The sequence below is a fragment of the Anomaloglossus baeobatrachus genome, chromosome 7 (assembly GCF_048569485.1).
Source record: "Anomaloglossus baeobatrachus isolate aAnoBae1 chromosome 7, aAnoBae1.hap1, whole genome shotgun sequence".
Classification (NCBI taxonomy): Eukaryota; Metazoa; Chordata; class Amphibia; order Anura; family Aromobatidae; genus Anomaloglossus; species Anomaloglossus baeobatrachus.
The window spans coordinates 278784923-278806670 of record NC_134359.1 but is presented as its reverse complement, the minus strand read 5'-3'; the positions used below and the strand labels follow the sequence as shown (position 1 = coordinate 278806670).

The 21748-nt window shown below is 42.3% G+C and overlaps 1 protein-coding gene across 2 annotated transcripts in view; it reads left to right on the top strand.

Moving 5' to 3' along the window:
- The window catches only part of TFAP4 (transcription factor AP-4), a 42570-nt gene extending 31564 nt beyond the window's left edge, over positions 1 to 11006 (top strand). Inside the window, exons 4-7 of one of the 2 annotated variants that reach the window (XM_075318230.1) lie at positions 3199 to 3369; positions 3779 to 3907; positions 4079 to 4243; positions 9784 to 11006. In XM_075318230.1, the coding sequence (XP_075174345.1) occupies positions 3199 to 3369; positions 3779 to 3907; positions 4079 to 4243; positions 9784 to 9957 (639 nt within the window). In that variant the 3' untranslated portion in view covers positions 9958 to 11006. The remainder of the gene's footprint in view (positions 1 to 3198; positions 3370 to 3778; positions 3908 to 4078; positions 4244 to 9783) is intronic. The other variant, XM_075318231.1, reaches the window with a different exon arrangement.
- Positions 11007 to 21748: the final 10742 nt, after the last annotated feature.

Here is a 21748-nt window from a genome sequence, read left to right as displayed (position 1 = left end):
CGGCCCGTCCTGGATCTAAAGTTGCTCAACAAACACGTAAAAACAAGGAGGTTCCGGATGGAATCTCTACGCTCCGTCATAGCCTCCATGTCTCAAGGAGATTTCCTAGCATCAATAGACATCAAAGATGCTTATCTCCACGTGCCGATGGCGCCAGAGCATCAGCGTTTTCTACGCTTCGTTATACAAAGCGAACACCTGCAGTTCGTAGCGTTACCTTTCGGGCTGGCAACAGCCCCTCGGGTCTTCACCAAGGTCATGGCAGCAGTAGTAGCTGTCCTGCACTCGCAGGGTCACTCTGTGATCCCGTATTTGGACGATCTACTTATAAAGGCACCCTCTCAAGAGGCATGCCAACACAGTCTGAACGTGGCACTGAAGACTCTCCAGAGTTTCGGGTGGATTAGCAACTTTTCAAAGTCAAATCTAACCCCGACCCAATCACTAACATATCTTGGCATGGAGTTTCATACTCTCTCAGCGATAGTGAAGCTTCCACTGGACAAGCAGTGTTCTCTGCAGACAGGGGTGCAATCTCTCCTTCAGGGCCAGTCGCACTCCTTGAGGCGCCTCATGCATTTCCTAGGGAAGATGGTGGCAGCAATGGTAGCAGTCACTTTCGCGCAGTTTCATCTGCGCCCTCTACAATGGGACATTCTCCGCCAATGGGACGGGAAGTCGACGTCCCTCGACAGGGATGTCTCCCTCTCTCAGGCAGCCAAGGACTCTCTCCAATGGTGGCTTCTTCCCACCTCATTGTCAAAAGGAAAGTCGTTCCTACCCCCATCCTGGGCGGTGGTCACGACAGATGCGAGCCTATCAGGGTGGGGAGCAGTGTTTCTTCACCACAGGGCTCAGGGTACGTGGACTCAGAGAGAGTCCACCCTTCAGATCAATGTTCTGGAAATCAGAGCAGTCTATCTTGCTCTGCGAGCCTTCCAACAGTGGCTGGAAGGCAAGCAGATCCGGATTCAGTCGGACAATTCCACAGCGGTGGCGTACATCAACCACCAAGGGGGAACACGCAGTCGGCAAGCCTTCCAGGAAGTCCGGCGGATTCTGACGTGGGTGGAAAACACAGCATCCACCATATCCGCAGTTCACATCCCAGGCGTGGAAAACTGGGAAGCAGACTTTCTCAGTCGCCAGGGCATGGACGCAGGGGAATGGTCCCTTCACCCGGACGTGTTTCAGGAGATCTGTCGCCGCTGGGGGATGCCGGACGTCGACCTGATGGCGTCACGGCACAACAACAAGGTCCCGGTTTTCATGGCACGGTCTCACGATCACCGAGCTCTGGCGGCAGACGCCTTAGTTCAGGATTGGTCGCAGTTCCGGCTACCTTATGTGTTCCCACCTCTGGCATTGTTGCCCAGAGTGCGCCGCAAAATCAGGTCCGACTGCCGTCGCGCCATTCTCGTCGCTCCAGACTGGCCAAGGAGGTCGTGGTACCCGGATCTGTGGTATCTCACGGTAGGCCAACCGTGGGCGCTACCAGACCGTCCAGACTTGCTGTCTCAAGGGCCGTTTTTCCATCTGAATTCTGCGGCCCTGAACCTGACTGTGTGGCCATTGAGTCCTGGATCCTAGGGACCTCAGGTTTATCTCATGAAGTTGTTGCCACCATGAGACAGGCTAGGAAACCATCCTCCGCCAAGATCTACCACAGAACGTGGAGGATATTTTTATCTTGGTGCTCTGCTCAGGGAGTTTCTCCCTGGCCATTTGCATTGCCTATTTTTCTTTCCTTCCTGCAGTCTGGGTTGGAAAAAGGTTTGTCGCTTAGCTCCCTTAAAGGTCAAGTCTCCGCGCTATCCGTATTCTTTCAGAAGCGCCTGGCGCGACTTCCTACGGTACGCACGTTCCTGCAAGGAGTTTGTCATATCGTTCCCCCTTACAAGCGGCCATTGGAACCCTGGGATCTGAACAAGGTTCTAATTGCTCTCCAGAAGCCGCCTTTCGAGCCTATAAGGGAGATTTCCTTTTCTCGGCTTTCACAGAAAGTGGCTTTTCTGGTGGCGGTCACGTCTCTTCGGAGAGTGTCAGAGCTGGCGGCGTTATCTTGCAAATCTCCCCTCCTGGTGTTTCACCAAGACAAGGTAGTACTGCGTCCAATTCCAGAGTTTCTTCCCAAGGTGGTATCTTCCTTTCATCTCAATCAGGATATCACTTTACCATCTTTGTGTCCGCATCCAGTTCACCAATTTGAAAAGGGTTTGCATCTGTTGGACCTGGTGAGAGCACTCAGGACCTACATTCCCGCACGGCGCCTCTGCGCCGTTCTGATGCGCTCTTTGTCCTAGTCGCTGGTCAGCATAAAGGGTCGCAAGCTTCCAAATCCACCCTTGCGCGGTGGATCAAGGAACCAATTCTTCACACCTACCGTTCTGCTGGGCTTCCGATTCCATCTGGACTGAAGGCCCATTCTACCAGAGCCGTGGGTGCGTCCTGGGCATTACGGCATCAGGCTACGGCTCAGCAGGTGTGCCAGGCGGCTACCTGGTCGAGTCTGCACACTTTTACCAAGCATTATCAGGTGCATACCTACGCTTCGGCGGATGCCAGCCTAGGTAGACAAGTCCTTCAGGCGGCGGTGGCCCACCTGTAAGAAAGGGCTGCCTGACAGCCCGATCACGAGGTATTCCTTTACCCACCCAGGGACTGCTTTTGGACGTCCCAATTGTCTGGGTCTCCCAATTAGGAGCGAAAAAGAAGAAGGGAATTTTGTTTACTTACCGTAAATTCCTTTTCTTCTAGCTCCAATTGGGAGACCCAGCACCCGCCCTGTTTTTTCTTAGGGTTTTGTTTTTCGGGTGCACATGTTGTTCATGTTGATAAGTTAAGTTCTCCGATATCGTTTATCGGATTGAATTTGTTTTTGAAACAGTTATTGGCTTTCCTCCTTCTTGCTTTTGCACTAAAACTGAGGGACCCGTGCTCCCACGGGGGGGTGTATAGCCAGAAGGGGAGGGGCCTTACACTTTTAAGTGTAGTACTTTGTGCGGCCTCCGGAGGCAGTAGCTATACACCCAATTGTCTGGGTCTCCCAATTGGAGCTAGAAGAAAAGGAATTTACGGTAAGTAAACAAAATTCCCTTCTTTTGGTTGCATTGCACCAATATGCACCAGGGCTGTGTATAATTTTCGAATTGATCGATATCCAGCCTTTCCTACTCTCATGGCCACTACCTATTTCAGGAGTTTAATGGCTCATCCCCCAAGCGACGACGGGCGGAAGACAAAGATGAAGGCATTGGCTCCCCGGATATTTGGGAAGAGGAAAAAGCGGAAGACCTGAGAAGGGAAATGATTGAATTGAGGCAGCAACTGGACAAGGAGCGTTCTGTGAGGATGATGCTGGAGGAGCAGGTAAATGGCTGAATATTTGGGCTGAACCCTGCTATACTGTGGCATGCGGCATGCACTTGGCATATAAGAATATACCCCCCAGTTTCCAGGAGAAGAATGATTCTGGCAGTGTAGGGTGGCACATTAGCTTTGCATGACTTTTACACAGGGATATTCCCATCTAAGTGGCATGTTGACGTTACTTTAAGGATGGGTAGGTCCGATCATTGCATCCTGAGTATGAGGGGGTGCCGTGCCTTGTAAACCGGTGCAGCAGTAAAATTGGCACTAAATTTAGTGCTGCAGCCACTTCATTTTCAGGATCGGTTGGGGTCCCAAGGGGCAGAAATCATCATCTAGGTTATGGTTTTAGGGATACCCCTATAACATATCACTGGTCAGACTTTTAATGAACTGATATGACTGGCAGGTGCGGGCTCTGGAAGCTCACATGTACCCTGAAAGGTTGAAGGCTATAGCTCAACAAATCCAGGAAGAGGGAGGGCAGGGACAGTCGGACGAGTCGCTGGACAGGGGGGACCAGCCTCTCCATTCTCAGGTGAGACGGATGCTTCATGCCATCACAATAGACCACCCTGCCGTTCCTCGGCCATCATGCTAACTGCTGCCTGAAGTGCTCCCATGCCGCCTATTCTATTGCATACACTCGTGTTTTCTGTATTTTATCCTTCTGATTCATAGTAACAATATATATACGTTGTTCCTGCAGCTCCTGGCACCCCATATGCCTGTGGCGCCCACTCACCACCCCACGGTAATAGTCCCCGCTCCACCACCTCCAACTTCTCATCACGTCAATGTGGTGACTGTGGGACATTCCTCGGTTATTAGTTCTGTGTCCACATCCCGGCAAAACCTGGACACCATTGTGCAGGTGAGTGCGAGATAAGATGCGGGGGGCTTTAGACCTGTGGTGTGACTCGGATGAGCATTCAACAGCTTTGAAAACGTAACGGGTGATTGTCATTTTCCAAGATGGCAGTCACATCCGATAAGTCTCATAGACGTAGGTTCCACCAGTGCAGCGCCAAATTGACATGGGCCATGCAATACTGTCTGGGAAATATAGTATGTAAATGGGCTCCCCCTAGAGGATGAGAACAGGGAAGTAGCAAACCTAGAATTCAATAGTCTTGCCATGTGACCTAGGATATAAGGTCGAATCCAAAGCTTTATTCCAAAAGGAAAAGTCCTCCTTTTGCAGACAGCTGTTTTGGGGTTCTTGCCACCTGCACAGTGCAAAATGGCTTTATATTCTAAGGATATGTGCCCATGATCAGGACCCACTGAGTCCTGGATGCGGAGGGTCCTGACCGGCGAAGACGCAGGAGCCTGCAGCTGCTTGTACTCACGATCGGGTTTCGGGGCGCTATGGTCTCTCGCTTGTGTCCTCCCTACGGAAGACGCTGCAACTCTGCAGCAAAGAATTGACATGCTGTGGCTCAGGAAAGCCGCACTGCAGCTCAGTTTGCGCTGCGGACCGCACACGCACAATGGGTATGGGATTTCTATAAATTCCAACTTCTGTGCTTGCACTGTACAACACAGCGTTTTGGATGCAGCGAAAACACCCTGCATCCAAAAATGCTGCAAACACTGATCGTGGGCACGTACCCTAAGGGGTACTTTGCACACTACGATATCGCAGGTGCGATGTCGATGGGGTCCAATCGAAAGTGACGCACATCCAGCGTCGTGGTAGATATCGTAGTGTGCAAATCCTTTTTGATACGATTAACGAGCGCAAAAGCGTCGTTATAGTATCATCGGTGCAGGGTCCGACATTTCCATAATGCCAGTGCAGCGAAAGGTACGATGTTGTTCCTCGTTCCTGCGGCAGCACACATCGCTGTGTATGAAACTGCAGGAGCGAGGAACATCTCCTACCTGCGTCCCGGCTGCAATGCGGAAGGAAGGAGGTGGGCGGGATGTTTACATCCTGCTCATCTCCGCCCCTCCGCTGCTATTGGCCGCCTGCCGTGTGACGCCGCACGACCCGCCCCCTTAGGAAGGAGGCGGGTCGCCGGACAGGTGAGTGCATGTGAAGCTGCCGTAGCGATAATATTTGCTATGCCAGCTATCACAAGCTATCGCACCTGCGAAGGGGGCGGGGAATATCGCTGCAGCATCGGTAACACATTGTTACCGATGTCGCAAAGTGCCCCTAAGTCATGTGGTAATGGTCTTTTTAAAGATGTTGAGTTCTTGGATTGCTGCCCCCAATAGCTGATACTACAGACCCCGTCCTCATCCTCTGTCGAAAGGGTATTTGCATGGCTTACTCTAATCACTTTCCTGGGAGTTCTGAAAATTTTCAAGCAAACGTTACGGGAATTGTTTTCTTCTGGGAGAAATCCTATTGACGTGAATGTGCAAATTCGACCACCTCTCGTATTCTGGAAGCACAGGACAGGCCCCCATCTAGGTGCCACCTCTAGGACCTGTGGCTATCGGACATTGATGGCATTATCTGTGGATATGTTCTAAATGTTTATGATAGGAATAAGCCTTTAGGCTGGGGGCGACTTTAGCCTAAAAAAAAATTTGTACGGCTAAAGATCACGCTATTCCCTTGCTATATCTCGGGAATTTGGCTTGTCCAGATGTCCGTTTTTCTTTATACCTATTATAGTCTTTGGAGCTTTTCACCTGTCCATCTAGCCTTGACTGAGTGGTCTGCACACAATCACAGCAAAACAACCATTTTGTTTTTCTATCAGTTTTAAGACCAGTGTAAGTCGACGAGTCCCCAAAAAATAATCGGACAGCGCCTGGATATTATATATATATATATATATATATATATATATATATATATATATATATATATATATATATATATATATATATATATATATATATATATATATATATATATATATATATATATATATATATATATATATATATATATATATATATATATATATATATATATATATATATATATATATTTTAGATATATATATATATATATATATATATTTTTTAGATATATATATATATATATATATATATATTTTTTAGATATATATATATATATATATATATATATATTTTTTAGATATATATATATATATATTTTTAGATATATATATATATATATTTTTTAGATATATATATATATATATAAATATATTTTAATATATATATATATATATTAATATATATATATATATATTTATATATAAATATAATATATATATAAATATATATATATTTAAATATATATATATTTTAAAAATATATATATATATTTATATATATATATATATTATATAATATATATATATATATATATATCTAAAAATATATATATATATATCTAAATAAATATATATATATATATATATATCTAAAAATATATATATATATATATATAATATATCTAAAAATATATATAATATATATAATATATATCTAAAAATATATATATATATATATATATCTAAAAATATATATATATATATATATATCTAAAAATATATATATATATATATATATATCTAAAAAATATATATATATATATATATATCTAAAATATATATATATATATATATATATATCTAAAAATATATATTATATATCTATATATATATATATATATATCTAAAAATATATATATATATATATATATATCTAAAAAATATATATATATATATATATATATATCTAAAAAAATATATTATATATATATATATATATATATATCTAAAAAAATATATATATATATATCTAAAAATATATATATATATATATATATATATATATATATTTTTAGATATATATATATATATATTTTTAGATATATATATATATATATATATATATTTTTAGATATATATATATATATATATTTTTAGATATATATATATATATATATATATATTTTTAGATATATATATATATATATTTTTAGATATATATATATATATATTTTTAGATATATATATATATATATTTTTAGATATATATATATATATTTCTAGATATATATATATATATTTTTAGATATATATATATATATATATATATATATATATATATATATATATATATATATATATATATATATATATATATATATATCTAAAAATATATATATATATATATATATATATATATATATATATATATATTTAGATATATATATATTTTTAGATATATATATATATATATATATCTAAAAATATATATATATATATCTAAAAATATATATATATATATCTAAAAATATATATATATATATATATCTAAAAATATATATATATATATATATCTAAAAATATATATATATATATATATCTAAAAATATATATATATATATATATATCTAAAAATATATATATATATATATATATATATATATATATATCTAAAAATATATATATATATATATATATATATCTAAAAATATATATATATATATATATATATATATATATATATATATATATATATATATATATATATATATATCTAAAATATATATATATATATATATATATATATATATATCTATATATATATATATATCTATATATATATATCTAAAATATATATATATATATAGATATATATATATAGATATATATAGATATATATATATATATATATATATATATATATATATATATATATATATATATATATATATATATTTTTAGATATATATATATATATATTTTTAGATATATATATATATATATATATATTTTTAGATATATATATATAGATAGATATAGATATATATATATATATATATATATATATATATATATATATATATATATATATATATATATATATATATATATATATATATATATATATATATATATATATATATATATATATATATATATATATATATATATATATATATATATATATATATATATATATATATAAAAAATAAAGGGAACTCTTAAACAAGGATTATGTATTGTGGTGTTCCCGTTATTTTTTTGAGCAGTATATTGTGTATGTATGTGTGTGTATATCTCTATCCTCTATCCTACCCTCTACCCTCTACCTCTACCCTCTATCCTACCCTCTATCCTCTTCCCTCTACCCTCTACCTCTATCCTACCCTCTACCGTCTACCTCTACCCTCTATCCTACCCTCTACCTCTACCCTCTATCCTCTATCGTATCCTCTATCCTCTACCTCTATCCTCTACCCTCTATCTCTATCCTCTACCTCTATCCTCTACCTCTACCCTCTATTTCCCTTTGCATAATACTGAGAGTTGTTCGTTGCCGACACCACTGAGCAGTATGCTTATAGATTAAGTACCATACTTTTCGGATTATAAAATACAGTTTTCCTCTCAAATTTGGGAGGAAAATGAGGAGTGCGTCTTTTAATGCGAATGTAGCTTACTGGGGGGCTGTAGAATGTGCGCTGTGCTGGTTGCAGTGGGGGCTGTGCTGGAGGCTGTGCCGGCGATGGTGGGGGCTGCTGCAGCCAATGAGATGCTCTGTCGGCGATGCTGGCTTCAAATAATGGCGCCTGAAGTCAGCGCATGCGCAGATGGAGCTCTCGGCTCAAGATCTCATCTGTGCACAGGCTGCCTCCGGCCCATTGATCTCCCAGCAGCGGATTTAAGTAAAATGGCTCCTGGTGGTGGCGCGATGCAGATGAGATCTCAGCTTGTCATTGATCCAAGAGCTCAATCTGCGCACGCGCCGACTCTGAGCACCATTTATTTGAAGCCAGAGCATCTGTAACATCCACCGCACCACACTGCCAGCACAGCCCGCACCACAGCGCCTGCAGCATCGCCCTACTCAATCACCGCCCCTGCCTCCTGTGACTCCACTCAATCACCGCTGCTGCCCCCCTCCGGTAAGATACCAATAGAGTATAACACAGATTCCCCCCCCCCCCCTTTTTTTTCTTTTACCTTTTTTATCTTTAAGTTTTGGGGTGCGTCTTATAATGTGGCGCGTCTTATAAAACGAAAAATACGGTACATATAATTCTATACCTAAATATCTGTTTATTTTTTTATTTTATTTCCTACTTTAATGCCTGGCTTGTCACTGTCGCAGTACTTTGTGGTTCACAATGGGACCCTATTTATCTCTATTATGCCTTGGTGTAGAGTGATCGTTGGCTGCACAATGTGTGTCACGACCAAAGTTGCCATGTAGCCCACCGCCGTAAGGGTCTTGTCTTTTTTGGAAAATGCCCATATGCTAAATCTCCTTCTGCGCCTTCGGGGGGGCAGGGGGGATTAAACATGACTTTTTCGCATCAATGGAGTATGCATGTAATGTATGGATGTGGAAGATCCTCCGAAGGTTGTAGCCTTTTTCATATAAATGGAAGGGTCTTAGAAATTCTTTAATATTGCTGCATATGTAACCCACTTTTTTGTCCCCCCTTTTTTTCCCGGTTTCCACCAGGCCATACAGCACATAGAGGGCACACGAGACAAGCAATTGCTGGAAGATGAGCAGCGAAGGGCGGTCATTGTGAACGCTGCACGCCCGTGCGACGATTCAGACACCGCGTCAGACACAGAATGTGATGACAGCGAAGCAGATCAAATCAAGGATGAAGTAATGGAGGACCCCTGACATCTACTGCCCTTACCAGGACTGGGCAAAAGACTGGGGGAACTGGAGGGGAGGAGGCTTTGAGGGTACATCAGGGGGAGCACAGTCAGGGGGCGCTCCTTGTCGGCCTCCTTCCCATATCTGTAGGGTTTATAGGGTGGTCTACTGCTGACCGCAAAGATACTGTAATAAGGTTGTTGAGGGCGAAAAAGGGTAAAAGCACTAAGGGGTTGTCCTGGTCTGTTAGACAAAAGGAGGAGTGTCATTGTGGTAGGGTGCTTACAAAAAATTTGTATTTTTTTTTTTCTTGAATTTTGCAGCAATTTTTTTTTTTTTTACGTCTTTCCCAGCAAAAGGCCTGCACTTGTAAAAAATGAAGTCCCTCCTCATCTATATATAGGTATAAGAGAAATAAGCGTAGTCCTGCCTCCTAGGAGATAGTGGGTGTGGTAGTCCTAACACCATGCCTTTCAATTTATACTATTATAGATACATTTTATACTTATATTTTATAGCGCTGTGTGTATAATATACCTATATTTAATACCGGTTTCTTAAAAGAAACCTAAAAAAAAATAAAGAGAATTTCAAGACCATTTTCACTATATATCCCCATCGTAATTTTAGCTGCCTAAAAGAATAACAAAAAAAAAAATGTGCAGGCCTTTTTAATTTTTTATTTTTTTTCACCACATGATGGCGCTGTGGAAGACAGCGATTAGGATCTTACATTCTAACTTTCATAAAGTCTTAGGGACCCCAATTTTTTCTAGCTATATGTGAACAGACCACACAAAGTCTTAGCACTACATTCTGGCATATTTTGAGCTACTTGCTTATTTGATTGCTGCTGTGGCCTTCATCCATTTTTTGTTGTCTTTTTTTTAAGTTTTATAAAATAACATGCATTTGCTCCAAAGTTGGGTATGGACTTCGGGGGGGTAGTTTAAAAAGTGAAAGTTGGAAAGAAAAATTGCTTTCTACTGGCACACTTCGTTGCAAAATTACAAAATTGTCCAAAATGGATTTACTAAGCAGTATATAAATTTTTAGGAGGAGGGGGGGGGGGTGCATTACATTGTTTACGCTGTTGACTAGTATCCATTACGTGCAGACAATCTAGGTAAATTTGTGGGCTGGAATTGCTGTTTTACCAGTTCCGTATAAAAGCAGTCTGTATAGAACAGATCGGGATTAAGCACTTTTAAAATGCCGTTTAGCCATATTCAGATGGCCCATTTTTCATGGTCCATATATGTCTCTCGACTCAAATTTACAACGTCATTGGTATATACTAATCTGTGAAATATGGCTTTTTAAAAAGGAATAAAACACAAAAAAAGAAAAAACCTAGAGGGGGCAAACTTAAAAAACAAAACAGTGCCACTTCTGTATGTGGGTTGTCAGTTCAATTAAAGGGAACCTGTCACCACATGTGCCCCCTATAAGCTGCGGCCACCACCACTGAGCTCTTATATACAGCATTCTAGAATACTGTATATAAGAGCCCAGACCTCTCTGTATAATGTAAAAACCACCTTTATTAAACTCACCTAGGGGGCGGTCCGGTCCGATAGGTGTCGCTGCTTGCGGGTCCAGTGCCTCCTGTCTGCTGCAATCTCCGTCCTACTTCTCAGCCCCGTGTGGGTTGATGACATATCCTACGTCATGCACACAGGTTGGCATTGCAGTTATGCGCAGGCGCACTTAGATCTGCCCTGCTGAAGGCAGATTAAGGTACTGTAAAGTGCAGGCGCAAGAAAATGTCAGACCGCTGGCGCATGCGCACTTCAATACACTGCCCTCAGCACTGTAGATCAAAGTGCGCCTGCACAGGAACGCAATGCCAACCAGTGTGGATGTAGAACGCGTCATCCACACGGGGCTGAGAAGGAGGATGGCTATCGACAAAGAGAAGAGGCTCTGGATCCACGAGCAGTAACACCCATCGGACCGGACCGCCCCCTAAGAGAGTATTATAAAGGTGTTTTTTACGTTATACACATCAGCCTGGACTCTTATATACATTATTCTGGAATGCTGTATATAACAGCTCACTTGTGGTGGCCGCAGCTTATAAGGGGCAAACCTGGTGACCGGATCCCTATAAAGTGAATGTCCACCTGGTGTAATACCGCACTTAACCTGTGGACATGTGTAGCGCTGTTTCTGAAAAAGTGGGATTTTTTTTTTTTTTTTTTTTTTTTTTTTTTTAAATCCTGGACAACCCCCTTTAAAGGAAGCCAACCTGGCGATCATGGCTTATATTGCTGAGAAAAACTGCAGTAAGTCACACGTTTTTCCATAGAGCAGCCTTGCCACCATGTAACATATATGGTCGAGCGAAGTTCACCAGAGAAGGCGCTTCTCCTTTTACCAGCTCATTTTGAGAATTTCTTTTTAAGGGCATGTGCACGCAAGTTTTGGGGTTTTTCTTAAAACTAGGCCTCAGAAAAATCTGGATAATTAGTTACAGACTGGTTGCTATGGAGTCTACACTTGGGTTAAGCTGTATATCCTTGACAAACTGTATCTTAGGGCGGCTTAACATAAGTGAATTTCACAGTCCGTATGCCTGGTCTGACCGTAGGTCTCCCAACTTGAACTTAGGCCGGAGTACCACTTGCGAGTGACTTGCCGAGTCTCGCATCACATCACCCGGCACGGTCGAACACTCTCCGAACAAGAGTGGGTCGGCTGCATGTATTTCTATGCAGCTGAGATGCTCCTGTCTGGAGAGCATCAGGCCGTGGCGGTTGATGTGATGCGACACTCGCGCTTTCAGCCTTAGTCTCCTGTGTGTCTTAAGCTTGGGAGCCCTGCAGTCAATCCGGGTATTAGCCTGTCTATGGACCGTCAAATACCCACGTTTGAACCCAGCCTAAAACATTGGTTGCTAGGGATGTACAGCTTAACTCTCAGGTTGATACTCCATAGCAACCAGTCCGTAATTAATCATCCAGACCTGGTGAACTTTTTAACTAAGAAGCCTAGCGGTGCTGAATCCTTCTCTATATCTCACTGCAGAATTCACCAAAAGACATTGGAAGGAGAACCCCCTTTGAAGCCCATAATATGGCTACCTCCATTGTTTGTAGATAAAGGATACCGTCAGACGGCTATGCAGTAACACATGAGGAGGGACTGACTGCTACTTTGTATACTGGCTCCATCTACTTTGTATACTGGCTCCATGTACTTTGTATACTGGCTCCATGTACTTTGTATACTGGCTCCATGTACTTTGTATACTGGCTCCATGTACTTTGTATCATGTACTTTGTATACTGGCTCCATCTACTTTGTATACTGGCTCCATGTACTTTGTATACTGGCTCCATGTACTTTGTATACTGGCTCCATGTACTTTGTATACTGGCTCCATGTACTTTGTATACTGGCTCCATGTACTTTGTATACTGGCTCCATGTACTTTGTATACTGGCTCCATGTACTTTGTATACTGGCTCCATGTACTTTGTATACTGGCTCCATGTACTTTGTATACTGGCTCCATCTACTTTGTATACTGGCTCCATGTACTTTGTATACTGGCTCCATGTACTTTGTATACTGGCTCCATGTACTTTGTATACTGGCTCCATGTACTTTGTATACTGGCTCCATGTACTTTGTATACTGGCTCCATGTACTTTGTATACTGGCTCCATGTACTTTGTATACTGGCTCCATGTACTTTGTATACTGGCTCCATGTACTTTGTATACTGGCTCCATGTACTTTGTATACTGGCTCCATGTACTTTGTATACTGGCTCCATGTACTTTGTATACTGGCTCCATGTACTTTGTATACTGGCTCCATGTACTTTGTATACTGGCTCCATGTACTTTGTATACTGGCTCCATGTACTTTGTATACTGGCTCCATGTACTTTGTATACTGGCTCCATGTACTTTGTATACTGGCTCCATGTACTTTGTATACTGGCTCCATGTACTTTGTATACTGGCTCCATCTACTTTGTATACTGGCTCCATGTACTTTGTATACTGGCTCCATGTACTTTGTATACTGGCTCCATGTACTTTGTATACTGGCTCCATGTACTTTGTATACTGGCTCCATGTACTTTGTATACTGGCTCCATGTACTTTGTATACTGGCTCCATGTACTTTGTATACTGGCTCCATGTACTTTGTATACTGGCTCCATGTACTTTGTATACTGGCTCCATGTACTTTGTATACTGGCTCCATGTACTTTGAATACTGGCTCCATGTACTCTATACTGGCTCCATCATTTGCAACAGATGCTATTAATTTGCCAACATTTTCACTTAAAAAGGGGGTCAGTAGTAAAGCAGACTGACAAAGAATGTCTTAACCCAGCAATCTTCATAAAATTTAGTTATTAAAAAATGTGGAATATATGATGTGATGACAATACTTCGAGGATCTGTCATTTGCCATAAATGTCATTTTATTTCACCTGGTGTAAAAGCCGCTGTTCTCCTGAATACGGCTCTGTTTTTCTTTTGTTCCTGCGCCTCTGCGTTCCCGAGATATGGCCCTTTTTTTCCCCTGTGTTACAAGGGGGCGTGGTGCTCAACTCTTCTGTCGGCGTATTCTTAAGAAACACGCCCCCTTGACTAAGTAGACTCGATTTATATTCATGGAAGAGGAGGCCATATCTCCGGAACGGAAAGGCGTAGGAACAAAAGAAATACAGCGCCGGATTCAGGAGAACGGCGGCATTTACGCCAGGTGAAAAAGGACATTATTTAGAGCAAGTGACATGTTCTCTTTAAGGTATTCCTATTGTCTGGTCACGGGGAGACGTCCAGGTCATACTGCCTCATTGAGGTATTCGATATGAAAGGCTTCTAGTTCTAATCTTTATTATGGATGCCTCCCTATAACCAGCCAGTTGGTCAAGACTATTGAGTTTGGCAGTCACCTTGTGCCAGTGTATTTGCACCCATGAGATTTGATGCCAGTTTAGTTAGAAATGGAGGTATGTTCTGACACCTCCGTCGTTTACTTCTTATATATGATGTTGGGTTTTTCGTTTTTGTTTTTCTAATTCTAGTTCTTTGGATCATAAGCACTTAAATGTCTTTTTTTTTTTTTTTTTGTTTTGTCTGCTAGGGTTAATTCTGCCAGTAAGGATGCTAAATGTTAGGTAGACCGCTGACTTCTCCCTCCTTAATTGCCGCTGACTTCTCCCTCCTCCATGGCCACTGACTAGAATAACATGGTGGGATTTACAGTGGTGGGTATAGGTTAATCCAGGCACTGAGATGTCACACACTTGGGTGAACACACTTTAGGTTGTGTGAACATCAGAATTACACGGATAGCTTTAGGCTGGCCACAACTTCACGGGAACACCTATGGCTAGCTTTAGGCTGGCCACAACTTCCCGGGAACGCCTATGGCTAGCTGTAGGCTGGCCATAACTTCCCGGGAACGCTTATGGCTAGCTTTAGGCTGGCCACAACTTCCCTGGAACGCCTATGGCTAGCTGTAGGCTGGCCACAACTTCCCTGGAACGCCTATGGCTAGCTTTAGGCTGGCCACAACTTCCTGGGAACGCCTATGGCTAGCTTTTAGGCTGGCCACAACTACCCGAGAACGCCCATGGCTAGCTTTAGGCTGGCCACAACTTCCCGGGAACGCCCATGGCTAGCTTTAGGCTGGCCACAACTTCCCGGGAACGCCCATGGCTAGCTTTAGGCTGGCCACAACTTCCCGAGAACGCCCATGGCTAGCTTTAGGCTGGCCACAACTTCCCGAGAACGCCCATGGCTAGCTTTAGGCTGGCCACAACTTCCCGGGAACGCCTATGGCTAGCTTTGGGCTGGCCACAACTTCCCGAGAACGCCTATGGCTAACTTTAGGCTGGCCACAACTTCCCGGGAAAATGTTAGGCTTTCTGACGGTATTAGAAATGGGACTACATTCTGAAAGATTTTGATAGTCGCCTGACTCTACTAATATTGGCGGGACTGTCTGATGTATATGGGGGGCTCCCGATTCCCCTTTTTTTTAGGGGGGTTGGGGAGGGACCCTAATTTTAGCTAAATTTTCCATGTAGCCTTTTGATCAAGGCTTTATTAAAGGTTTTCCTAAATTTAGGGGATTACTATTTGACCAGAATATTGGGATATAATCTAACCTTAGTCGTTACTGTATACTTTACATAGGTATAACCGTCTCTTTACCACTGTAAGTTTCATCATGTTACTTTTTCAGCTTCAGTAATGGGAGGGTCTCGCAGCTTTAGGACTTGTTCTCACCCATTCCCAGCACTCCTCCCCTCTTCACCTTACCATCGGATCTTCCTATATATATTTTTTTTATTTTAACCATTTCAGCTCTTGTGTTTTGAGGAAAAAAAAAAGCTATTTTATATTTTGTTAAGAAAGTGACATAAAAAAAACCCTGCAAGGCGTCAGCCTTTGTAAAGAAACAAAATAAAATGTTTGTACTTTGTTTTTTAGAAACTTCTTGTCCTGTCTTTTTTTTAAATTTTTTTTTTTTATTTATTTTTATTTTATTTATTCCTTGCCACTGTATCCAATAAGGTGTATACTGGAAAAATCCAAGAAATAGGAAACTTATGGTCAAGGGGCAATCACACGTGGCAAATAGTGACTTTTCACACTTTCTTGATGCCTGGTCTAAGGAAATATCCAGTTACGCGATTTCATGGAGTATACACTGGAGATCAAAATTAGAGAACACACAATTTCTTAAATGTTGCGTTCATTGTGTCGTCCTATGTGATTATATCCTAACATGAGGAAACTCACAGTATGTTAAGCTTATTTCATAAACTGAAATTATAGTAAAGCACATAATAAAAATGTAAAAGAACAAGGATCAAAATTAGAGAACACTCTCAGATCCCTGCATGTTATTGGTGTTAATCTGGCACATGGTGCTAATTAACTTCATTATCTGACAAACCCTATGTAACTCGTAGCCTAACTTTCCAGTTTGCACTGACTTTGTAAAAATGGTGTGCCGTTCCATAGTGACTGAAACCCTCCAGCAGCAGGTTGTCCAGATGAAAACCAAAGGGGTGACCCTATCAGCCTAGCAAGAGAAATTGGTTGTTCCAAGTCTGTGATTTCAAGAATATTGCGTCTTTACTACAGCATAAACTCAAGTCCTCCCAAGAAGGCTGGTCAGCCTCGAAAGACAAAGGCAAGAGAGGACAGGATAATGTGGAGACTCTTCATGGGTAATCGTTTCAACTCTGCAGCTGGAATTGCTCGCCAGTTCAGCACTGAACAGGGTAAGGATCTGTCTCGTCAAACAGTGTCACGATGTTTAACAGCATTTGGACTGAAAGCCCACTCTGCAGTGATCAAAACTCTCATTAGCAGAAAGAATCAAAAGGAGGATTTTATGTGGACAGAGAAGTGTTCCACAGCTCATTTTATTGATGAAAGCAAGTTTAATTTATTTGGGTCTGATGTGAAGCATTTTGTTCATCGAGAAACTGGGGAAAGACTGACCCAAAGTGTGTTAAGAAGTCAGTGAAAGGTGGTGGAGGAAGTGTCATGGTTTGGGGAATGTTTTCTGCAGCCAGAGTTGGACTTCTCATACAGCTACATGGCAGAGTGAATGCAAGTGTGGATCAGAACCTTCTTCAACAACACATGGTTCCTTACTTGCGTTTTCATCACTCAATCAGCCAGCAATTTTCATGAAGGACATGCCCCTGTCACACAGCAAAACGGGGAGCGCATGTCCTTCAAACAGAAAACCTTGAAACAATGAAATAGCCAGAGTCCTGATCTAAACCCAATAGAAAACCTCTGGAAAATCCTTGGTGACAAAGTTATGGCCAAGAAACCCACAACAGTCAAAGAACTGTGGAAGAGACTGGAAGAAGAGTGGGCCAAAATCCCCCCCAGAGCAGTGTGAGAGACTAGTGATGTCCTTTGGCCACAAATGTGCTGAAGTCATTCACAGCGACGGCCGGTGCACGTCCTACTGATAGGCGGCATAAGAAGAGCGAAGTAGCTCACATATCTATAAAAATACAACAACTGCCACTAGAATAAATTTGGCAGGTTCTTCCTGTCTCGTCTACTTTTAGTGTATCTAAAATTAATACCATATTAAAAAATGACACTCGTGGTGTTTGACGGCGAATGGGGCGCAATACATTTTATGGGAAGTGATGTTACATAACACACCAGTAGAGGGCGTGTTTGGATCTTGAGTCATGTGAATTTCTTGCTGCAACATAGCTGCTATTTTAACTTCAAAAATGCAAAATCATCCCCCTGGAATAGTTATGCAATGGGAAAATGTAGACCAATCCTAAAACCAAAGACGCCATTTTTTCTTGCCGTGAAGTCTTCTTTTGCTCTAGTTGCAATACTTTATTCTTCCAGGGTCTCTAAGACTTCGGCACTCGTATTTTTATACATGACCCCCAAAGCGTCCGCAGTAATAAAGGTTAGGTTCCACTTTAATTGATGCGCTAAAAAAAGCAGAACACAAATGGCGGCCTGTGTACACAGCTGTGAGCCCGGGGCTCTTCCGGGAGGAGACCGGAGGAAATGTTGGACCTCTCAGCTCAGGGCGATGATATGATATAACATTTCATAGAGCAATGATGGACGCTTGTCCTGGCAACACAGGCTGCCAAAAAACAGAACTGTAGTCTATAGCGAATGTTCCCCTCGCCGGTGTGGCCCACAGTCTAGTAATTGCCTCAGATACGGCCATGGACTTAACCGTGGTTGAAAATCGCTTGGTGTATGGGGCAGATTTACTAATCCTGTCCACCCCTGTATTGAGGACTATGCGGGGCCCATTATTCTGTATGGAGGGCTATGTGGGGCCCATTATTCTGTATGGAGGACTATGTGGGGCCCATTATTCTGTATGGAGGACTATGTGGGGCCCATTATTCTGTATGGAGGACTATGTGGGGCCCATTATTCTGTATGGAGGACTATGTGGGGCCCATTATTCTGTATGGAGGACTATGTGGGGCCCATTATTCTGTATGGAGGGCTATGTGGGGCCCATTATTCTGTATGGAGGGCTATGTGGGACCCATTATTCTGTATGGAGGGCTATGTGGGACCCATTATTCTGTATGGAGGGCTATGTGGGGCCCATTATTCTGTCTGGAGGGCTATGTGGGGCCCATTATTCTGTATGGAGGGCTATGTGAGGCCCATTATTCTGTATGGAGGGCTATGTGGGGCCCATTATTCTGTATGGAGGGCTATGTGGAGCCCACTATTCTGTATGGAGGGCTATGTGAGGCCCATTATTCTGTATGGAGGGCTATGTGGGGCCCATTATTCTGTATGGAGGGCTATGTGAGGCCCATTATTCTGTATGGAGGGCTATGTGGGGCCCATTATTCTGTATGGAGGGCTATGTGGGCCCCATTATTCTGTATGGTGGGCTATGTGGGGCCCATTGTTCTGTATGGTGGGCTATGTGGGGCCCATTGTTCTGTATGGTGGGCTATGTGGGGCCCATTGTTCTGTATGGTGGGCTATGTGGGGCCCATTGTTCTGTCTGGTGGGCTATGTGGGGCCCATTGTTCTGTCTGGTGGGCTATGTGGGGCCCATTGTTCTGTCTGGTGGGCTATGTGGGGCCCATTGTTCTGTCTGGTGGGCTATGTGGGGCCCATTGTTCTGTCTGGTGGGCTATGTGGGGCCCATTGTTCTGTCTGGTGGGCTATGTGGGGCCCATTGTTCTGTCTGGTGGGCTATGTGGGGCCCATTGTTCTGTCTGGTGGGCTATGTGGGGCCCATTGTTCTGTCTGGTGGGCTATGTGGGGCCCATTGTTCTGTCTGGTGGGCTATGTGGGGCCCATTGTTCTGTCTGGTGGGCTATGTGGGGCCCATTGTTCTGTCTGGTGGGCTATGTGGGGCCCATTGTTCTGTCTGGTGGGCTATGTGGGGCCCATTGTTCTGTCTGGTGGGCTATGTGGGGCCCATTGTTCTGTCTGGTGGGCTATGTGGGGCCCATTGTTCTGTCTGGTGGGCTATGTGGGGCCCATTGTTCTGTCTGGTGGGCTATGTGGGGCCCATTGTTCTGTCTGGTGGGCTATGTGGGGCCCATTGTTCTGTCTGGTGGGCTATGTGGGGCCCATTGTTCTGTCTGGTGGGCTATGTGGGGCCCATTGTTCTGTCTGGTGGGCTATGTGGGGCCCATTGTTCTGTCTGGTGGGCTATGTGGGGCCCATTGCAAAAAAAGGGACTTAAAACAAACAAAAAAACACAAATGATGAATCGGACCCGAAATGTTAAAATTGGAAGAATGGCCAAAACTTGCCTCTATTTTAAGTACCTTAGAAGATAATGTCAATGTGCATTTGCTGGCAGTGAAGGGGTTAAGTATTGTGATGGGTCAGGCTGATTCGGAAACCATAGGAATTAATCCTAAACCAGCCCTTAGGAGCAACAGCATTCCACATAACCAGAGCGGGGACAGCTGACGGCTGGAAGGCAGAAAAAAGGTGTCATGTAGTATCAGGATAATATGGCTGGCCGGGCTGGCGGGTAGGCATAGTTATGTGTCCAATTCATAAAGTACAGGGGTAAGGAGCATCCAAACTCATTATATGCCATGACTATCCTGGAAACAAGTGTGAAAAAATGAAATGTAATTTATTTTGTTGCATTATATGGTATTGTGAGCAATATTTGTTGTTGTTTTTTTACTTAAATGGATGCATTTTTGGCTAAAAATCATTTTTGCAATTGGGTTTCATTAAATATTTTGCGCCGTTTGCCTTCTATTATACTTGTTTTTGCACTATCTATTGCTGGCTGCAGAATGAGTTAACTGAGAACCTGTTAGTGAGCTCAGTAACTGTTATCTTCGTTCTTCTGAACTTCTCTTAGTGATTTATGATTATATGAAAATTGAGTGGACCTTTGTGGTAATAGATTAGCTTAGAAACGTTTAGGGGAAGGAAAATAAGAACGACGTTCACTAACTGGTTCTCAGTAAACTCGCTCGACAGCCATTAATAGACAGTGCGACACTGAGGCTACAGGAGATTAGCGGTTTAATGAAATTCATCTGTAAACAATAATTTTAGCAAAAAAAAAGGCATTTAAGTGGAGAAAAAAATGGCTCCCAAGGGTGTCGATATTGTTTAAGCATGTTATTATCTCCTAGAAAAAAAAGTTTCAATTTTGTATTTTTGTTTAGATGATAAAATATAAGAAAATGAAAAAAAACAAAACAAAACAAACCCCCCCCCCCCCCACACAATATACTTAAAGGGGTTGTCCAGGACTTTAACCTTGATGACCTATATTTTTTAAATAGGTCATCAAAGTCTGATTGATGGGGAATGCGCCATTTAGCACCCTGACGATCAGCTGCTATCAGTGCTACTGCGAGCCGGAACCTATCAGTTGCGGAGCTGCACAGCTCCATCATCTGCATAGTGGCCGTGGCTGGGTACTGCACATTCGCCCCGTCTTTAAATTGATAAGAGGCTTATGTGCAGTACCTGGCTATGGCCACAGTTCCATTGATGGAGCTGTGCAGCTCCGCAACTGAGGAGTTCCAGCTGGCGGCAGCATCGGGAACAGCAGATTGGCAGCATGCCACAATGGGCTCTGGTGACGTATGGGGCGCTGGTGACCTATGGGGCGCTGGTGACCTATGGGGCTCTGGTGACCTATGGGGCTCTGGTGACCTATGGGGCTCTGGTGACCTATGGGGCTCTGGTGACATATGGGGCTCTGGTGACATATGGGGCTCTGGTGACATATGGGGCTCTGGTGACATATGAGGCTCTGATGACATATGCGCTGCCACTTCTCCATTCACTGTTGATT